Genomic DNA, 8,165 nt, shown 5'->3' on the forward strand with positions numbered 1-8,165 from the left:
AGATAATTAAATATCTTTGCTTTCTGCAATAAGACCTGATTCCCAGAAATTCCTCCAAAGTAGATCTTTCCGTCTATCAGACAATACCCTGTCTGGCCTCCCTACCAAAATAGCCTCTTATAGTTGCTGCTACTCTGTCCTCTCGGACACAACAGGTGCTGGGCTTTGGAAATGGTGCAACTTCATTGTCAATTATCTTCAGGGTGCAGTTTAACATGTAGGCAAAGGCTCATATGTGAGCTTTATGGAGATTAAAGGTGTTCTTTGAAAACAGTCATCACATGATCAGGAGTAGAGTTATTTTTAATTCTGTGGACCTACACTTTTAAGAGTGATAAGACCACACCATATTGTAGATTATATATCTTGGAAGTGCAAATGTTTGATGTTTTGAATGTGTAATACCAGAAACACTGAAATATTAGTGAAACGTAAACCACATCAGGGTACAAAGCTGAGGTATAAAACATAATACAAAATCTTGCCTTAATGGCATAAATGAGGCAAAGTAAAAATTGTGTACATAAAGAGCTATCAGAGATATGGACAAATATAGATGATATATGATATTATGATATTTTAATTCTAATATGGGACTCCGTTGTTGATGAAAAACAAAATGTGCGTACATGAAGAACATATATAGACCAAGTGTTTTTTAAATAGTATTAAAGCCCCCAAATTGCATTGTAAATTAAAATTCAAAAAGAGCCCAACATTCAAATACCTGTAATTCCAGGCATATACATTCATACAACATATTTCTTAATAAATGCAAAAATGAAAAATATCAGTACATCCAACATTAAAAATTTTTAGATTTTGAAATGTCTTACATGGTATGTGATGAAAATGAATCAGGTATTGTGCCAGCACTCTTCCAAATGCTTGAGTGCAGAAATTAATATTTTTGTGGTTTACAAAGATGTGATAATGTATTTTCATTGCATAGCCATGTATGTTTCTTATGCACATATGAACACAGAGATCATATGTCAAGTTATTCTTCATATTCTCTTCTACTCTTTTTCATATATTCTTACTTACCCTTGAATACATGTGTTATTTGAAGAACAACTGTCATGTTTTGAACATGGGCAACACCAAGTCTGATTGAGGATCCCTTAACACTGTTGTATCTGGCATATTCATGAGGTATGTTAGAGGTTTTGTCTGCCAAATACCTCTATCAGCCTGCAGCACAGTGCTTTGAATTGTACAGTATTCCAGTCAGCTAAATCTCTGTGGACTAAAGGCACTTTCACATTTACCCACTGCAATTGAATGTGTCTTATAATTCCTCAAAATACAAATACAGACACTACAGCAGGCTCGGCGCCAGGAGAAAATACAGAGGGGTGCAATTGCAACCCACAGAGGTGCACAAAAAGTCATAAATACTATGTAGACATTGGGATAAAGAGACAACTAGGGGTGTACTGAGGTCTGTCTGGAGGTGCAATGCACCCCTAAGGTCCCCCATAGCGCCAAGCCTGGACTACAGCAAACCCTAAGCATTCTGTTGGTAGCCTACTCCCATAGAAGTAGATTTGCAAAGAAATTCTGTGACTATTGCAATCTGACCAGAAAGTAGTTCACACTCCTTATGCAAGACAGCAGAGTTACATTCTTATCCCTCCACTGAATCCATCAAAGTGAAAGACTTGTCAACGACATTGCCCCACTTCCACTCTAATCCATTCATTTCCTCTATACTGATGCATGGCTCCACGTGAGACAGAAAAAAGTAGGTCATTTGTACAATTTCTTTTTTTTCAAGGTATTCAGTGATCAGTAACAGTGCCGTTTGTAATTACACACAATGGAAAGACAGTTTTCAAGGGGAAAACACACAGAAAAAACCATTAAAAGCAAGAGGAAATCTGACATGCAAAAGAGATACGCTACACATCTAGTCAATCAGTCAGACAACAACTGAGACATAGGAAAACCAACTATACAATCATAAAAAAACATACAACATACAAATCCAAAACACAGTGACATATATAACATACTTAAATGACAACATAACATAAATACACATATACATGCATGAATTAACTTACATATACTACATGCAGGGATAGAAAAGGAGTTGGGTCACCTTTTGCTACGCTTTGTCTTCAGAACAGTTTCAATCCTTAAAGTGCTGTTATACAAGTTTGACGTGGTGTCTAGTGGGACATTGGACCATTCTTCAAGAAAGAAGCTTTCGGTTCTTTGAAAAATGAAGGAGATGAACACACTCTACAACCTCCCAAATAGGTTCAATAAAGTTTAGATCTAGTGAGTGGGAAGGTCATGGAAGGTGTTTGACTCGATCCTGTTGTTCATGAAACCACTCTTCAGTCTTTCTGTAGCGTCTGGGAGTTGTTGAAACATGGGAACATCTTCAGTAAACAATTTTTGAACCATAGTGCACATGGATTTTTAAAATCCGTCCAATGATTGTATCCCTTGTCACACATTTTTTTTTTTTTGGAAATAAAACTGAAAAAAAAAATCACTGCAGTATTTATCTGTTCTTTTCAAATAACTCTCAATCTGCTCTCCAAATGTAAACATCTGCAATTCATTAAGAAAAACTATCTTGTCCAAGTTTAATATTGGCAACAGCCACAAAAGAAATTCATGAAATTACCTCTGTATTAAACTCAGCCTATGCACTGTGAAGGCTTTTTAATACAGTGATCTGATACAGTACATGCTATGATACTTTAGCTACATTGGATTACTTCATACAACATGTACTCATCATTGGGCAAACAGCTGAAGATTCACTTTCTCTCAAACAGCAAAATACACGGTCCTTAGAGAAATAAAGGAAACAACCATGTAAGTGTTTGGTTACTATCTGTATTCAGACATTAGTTTCTTCATAAAAGTAACCAATTATGTATCTTGTTATGGTCATGTAAGTAACTGTTTGAGTCACTACACAGAAACATAAAGGGTTGAAAACCACCTTGAATGAAAATTGAATGCAAATCTCCGATCAAAATTATAAGTAGACCAGGAGTAGTACTGGTCTGGAAAAAGTTAAAAAAAAAAAAAAACTACATACAAGAACTACTGAACCCCTTACCAGAGCCAACACACTTGTAACATTGTTGAAAATTTAATTCAAGCATGAGCTGTTCTGAGATATGTGAATAAAGAAATCTTAAATGTAGCAAATGATGTTATGGATTTTATGATATATGGTAAGTTACTCCAGTCAGTTGGACCTATGAAACCAGATCATTTTGTCATTACCAAGTTATCTTTTTATTGTTATAATTGTCTGAATATTTGTGGCAGTTTGTTACAAAGGCATTCAAATATAAATTCCAATATTTGTAACTGACAGAAACACAAATCTCAGCCACATTTGTCCCCTGTTTATATTTAATTTAATATCAGTCCTGATACACTGTCAAACAGGGCAAAAGTCATGATGCGGAAGGGCAATAGTCATGATGATGATGATATATATATATAGAGCGGTGAATCATTTGGTGGAGCACTCAGTGCCAACAGACACAGGCAATGCCTTACAGTGTGATAAAATCCAAAATTGGTATAGTGTATACAGGAGTGAAACAAACTCCCTTGGTACCACAGCAACTAATAGGCACTTCTGTGACAACCACACGTCAGATCCAAGGTTGCCCTTTCATTTCAGGACATGGGCGAAAACCTGATACAGGCATCAGTTGTTCGGCACCGAAATATGATCTGCAACCATCAGCACAGCTATGCCGATCTTTCGCTGTTTTGTTGTGCCAGCTTCTTAAAACTCAATGCGAGCCATCCAAATTGCATTAGGGTGGACGTGTTCCTGAAACGCCAGCCAGCACAAGCAAGACAGTGCATGGAGCCGGGTGATTAGGAGGATGGTGTGTGGTCTGGGATGTGGAGGCGGGGTGAGGCAGGGTGGGAGGTGGTGGGGTATGCCTATGTGCCACCTGCTTGCTAGTACTACAGCATTGCTGGGCGTCCTCTCTCATTTGAATGTCATCACACGTCACATGTCTCACAATGGGGAGGAATGCTGAGATTTCCCATGGCTTCCAAAGTCCTTTCAAAAAAGGCTGGGTGAGAGAGAGAGAGAGAGACCCCTGAACCACCCATTTGTAAGTAAATGTGACTTTGCAGAGAAAGCAGAGAGAGAACCTTCCATCACATCCTACAGCCGCGCAACAGGCAACACCACACTTTGGTCTCACAGTTCTCTCAGAGAAACACTCCCCACTGCAGTAAGTCTGCTTTTTTCTCTTGTGCATGCAGTAAGCCTTCCTGTCTTTTGACTTGCGCTGCACATTGTGGTCTCATTACACATGAAAGGGAGAGAGTAGATTGCTGACAATTAGCTATATCATCACCATGATTATATTAGATGATAATTTTTTTTCTTCATTTCTTCAAGAGGAATTATCTTGGGGAAGAAAATATCTCTGAAATGAACGTACATGAGATTTTTTTCTAGATCTGTCAGTCAAGCTCATTGTAATTTACATTTAGTTGTACCTCAGTGCAAAAGGTTGACGTATGTTTTAGACTACATTTGGTGTGATGTGTTTTCTTGTCAGAAAATAGTTGGGGTAATATTATTAAAAGTGTCTGAACTCTACCTTGTGACTTTCTTATTTGATTTGAGTAAGTGTGATTCACAGAAGGGGGCTAATGGATGCCACAAATGCAATTTATTATTAATATGATATTGTTTATTCAAGCCAGACTGATTCATTGCTATTACGTTATTCTATCCATTTATAGAACACAATTTAGATTAGCCAAAATGATAAGCATGTTTTTTTCAATCCAAGCAAATTATATTTAATTGTCCCTGAAACAAGAAAAAAAAACTTCTAAAGGTCCATGATTTCTTGCCAAACAGTTTCTGTGCACAATCTCAATTGGCAATATGCATGTTTATCTCAAATAGAAATGCTAATATTTTCAAGGAATTGATTTAATTACGGTAGTGCATTTGTAAAAAGCACAGCTCCTCTAGCATAAATGCAGCACCAACACTGATTTGTCAGTTTGAATAAAAAATACCGTCTCTCTCTTCTAAGCAAGTGATATTTGTTGCTTCCTCTAAAGAAATATGCAAAGAGTTTGTCAACAGACCTTAACAGGCTAGCTGCGCAATAATCACTCTCCTCATACTGAGTCTTTCTGAGCTGAACTATTCAGTGTAAAGCTGGCATTGGCATTTATGATAAACATCATCAATTGCATTACCATTTTAATGTTTTACCATAAGAATACAGATGTATAACCTGGAGATGCACAGGTGATAAATTTTATTGAGTCAATTGCTCTTATTTGCCCTTTGCATTGTGTTGAGGTACTGTATGTGTACCATGCAGACATTATTTTGTGACAGTAGTGTCTTTCTGGTGTGAGCTGTGCAAAGAATGTCCTTGAACAGAGGACAACATTAAATGAAATGAAAAGAGGCGGCCAGATATGGTGTGAAATGCAGTAAGTCGTACGTAAATGCATTTGCAGTTGACACTGAGGCTGCTTCATATTGTTTTTATTGTCAAAGGAAAAGGTCAGGGGTTTTGTTTTTAAGAAGCCTTGCTAGGAAGAATAGTTATGAAGCCTGAAGATGTTAGCATGGTAAGGCATCAGACTTGGTGTTATGTTTTTTAATTTAAAAAAGTAGTTGTGAACTGCAAAAACAGTGTATTTCTGGACCACCTCCAGACAGACAGACACAGACATCCAACACACCAAGATTATTTTGTAAAATGGCCATGACGGTAACTTGTACTTTTTACTTGAAGACCTGACTTTGAGGCAATTGCAAACCATCAGATTGTGACACTGTGACACAGTATCATCTCTACTCTTATCCTAACCTATTTGTATGCACTTTTGTAAGTCTGGATAAGAGCATCTGCCAAATGACTAAATGTAAGGTAATGAAGCTTCATTATCATCAAAGGCTAAAATTAGGGATGCTTATTTTACTCTTAGCTTATGATTTGTTCTAGAACATGAATGTGGCCCTGATTCATGACAAATATTCAATAAAAAATTTCTGGGAGCAGAAAATTGAAAATCACTATCTGATGACTGAGAATGAAGAGACAAGGATGAAGAGCAGCGCTTTGGCTAAGTAAGTGTTTCTTGACTGAATATGTCAATGCTCTAATGATCTGATTCAATCCATGCGCTTTGCTAAATTAACTAAGATGATTATGAATTTTACACAACGCATTAAACACTTCTGAAGATATAAAAGGGGTATGGCTTCAAGGTTAAGAGCATCTTTAAAGTTCATATTTGAACAGAAACACCTTTCTCTATAAATTAATGTTCATTTACATACTCAGTATTATCTTGCAGGACCTGTAACTGTCATTTCCTTCCCATTTCAAGTCACAGCCAGTTAGCTGCAAGCTAACTAGGCAACTAATATTGAATGCCACTGCTTTGGTGGACTTTTTGCCCATGTACATCAAACTATGGGCTGAGAAAGTATGTAAGTCAATCTAAGTCCAGCCCAACATTCCGCAATTGTGTTCATTCATGACGGAGCTACCGACATATAACCAGTGTCATTTGATTTGTAATGATGGTGTTTAATTTTGTTGTCCTAATTTATTAATGATTAACATGTTAATCTAATGCTTCACTTTTAAACATTTGCTATCCATATCCAACATATTAGCGTGAGATCTCTGTCAGTGAACCTTGCATGCACTGTATGTTCATCACGAAGTCTATGTTTAACTTGAGAGTTAAGTCAATACCACCATTATACATAATATCATAAATAAAGCAACACTGTCTCAAGAGTGAATAGACATTAAGTCATCTAAAATCTGAAAGACAGCTGAGGAAAATTCTTTCTGAATTTCCAAAGGTTGTAATCTAATTTTAATATCTGAGCAGACCTATCTATAATTAGAAGCTGTCTGTATTTATTCAAGTTTCCAGTTGGCAACCAGTTGCCAGGACAACTCACTCTGCACTCTCCGCATGTAATTATTGGCAATTAGTAAGTATGAATCAATATTCAATATACAGAGAACATTTAACATCAATATGGCTAGTTGTCCTCTCTGTGACTCAGCTCTAGGTTTGGGGTCGGAAAATTCAGGAGAGTCAGATGTGATAATCAGAGAGCATTGAGTCATTTTAGGCACGCTGCTGTTACACAATAGCCTGCTCTACAGTAAGGTCAGGGGATTATCAGAGTGGCCCTGTAACAAGTACAAATGCAATAATCCCAGTCAATGTGGGTTTGCTGCCTGTGGTGCAACACAGGGCATTCAGAATGGAACCACCCTCAAAGGCACCATGAAGGTACAGATCAGTGCTACTCCAGTACTAGAGTGCTCTGCATTCCAAAAAAACATTTTTAAGCCACTTTAAACCTCTTGTGCTCTGACAGCAAGGGATGGGAGCTAAACTGGTTCAGTCAGGACCATCATTAGACTTGGGGTGATTAAGTGCTCGGAGAAAATGAAAGCCTGCAAATACACTTGCCTACAGAAGCAGTTAGAGTTGTCCTGGGATAGAGTTGTCCTTACTTGTTTAGAGTAACTCATTCAATGCTAACCTAATGGAAGCCTAAGAAGTAAAAGACCTATAAGAGCCTTGTGGATTTCTACTGTACTCCAAAAACAATGTGGACCAGGAGCAATGTGCAATGCTGGGAAAAGACAGGGGTGTGTAAACATGCTTTGGATATAATCTCTCAACACAGGCTGCGTGGTGAGTGGACCAATAGGCTGGAGAGCCGAACAAAACACCTGAAGAAAGTGAACGAGGAGAATCTGAGGAAGGCCAGACCTGTCCAGACGGCAGATCAAGCCTAATCTCATGCCATCCAAACGCTGCAGCTTTTCCATCCCATCCATCTGTGTAGCTTCAGTTTAGCATTGCTCTCAAAGATCAGTTGCTAAGGTTAAAAAAATCACAGCTTCTGGGTTCATTCCAGCATGTGTAGACCTAGGATACTCCCTGAGCAGGGGTGTTACAGCATCTATGGAGGTGCTGATGTAATTTCCCCCCTCATTAAAAGCTAAAAATACTTCTCAGCTACTGTCCTTGAAAGAATGATATAAAGGTTCAATTTTAAAATGGTATGCACATTGATTACAGTTGTTAAAATGACTTCTCTTGGGTTTACTTGTCAGGGAGTGGCATATGTTTCA

The 8,165-nt window shown here is 37.7% G+C and overlaps 1 protein-coding gene across 1 annotated transcript; it reads left to right on the forward strand.

Moving 5' to 3' along the window:
- The first annotated feature begins 5,996 nt into the window (after nucleotides 1–5,996).
- On the forward strand, nucleotides 5,997–7,826 carry LOC118776487 (protein FAM240C). Its single transcript, XM_036526848.1, has 2 exons — nucleotides 5,997–6,118; nucleotides 7,715–7,826. Exons 1-2 carry the CDS (start codon nucleotides 5,997–5,999, stop codon nucleotides 7,824–7,826), a joined length of 234 nt encoding a protein of 77 aa, XP_036382741.1.
- Nucleotides 7,827–8,165: the final 339 nt, after the last annotated feature.

Source organism: Megalops cyprinoides, chromosome 4 (assembly GCF_013368585.1).
Source record: "Megalops cyprinoides isolate fMegCyp1 chromosome 4, fMegCyp1.pri, whole genome shotgun sequence".
Lineage (NCBI taxonomy): Eukaryota > Metazoa > Chordata > Actinopteri > Elopiformes > Megalopidae > Megalops > Megalops cyprinoides.

Excerpts from the sequence above, each read along its gene's own strand:
- LOC118776487 (XM_036526848.1), top strand. The coding sequence starts at position 5,997 with ATGAATGTGGCCCTGATTCATGACAAATATTCAATAAAAAATTTCTGG. Across the intron at positions 6,119-7,714 it reads AAGAGCAGCGCTTTGGCTAA|GCTGCGTGGTGAGTGGACCA; the intron begins GTAAGTGTTTCT and ends CTCTCAACACAG.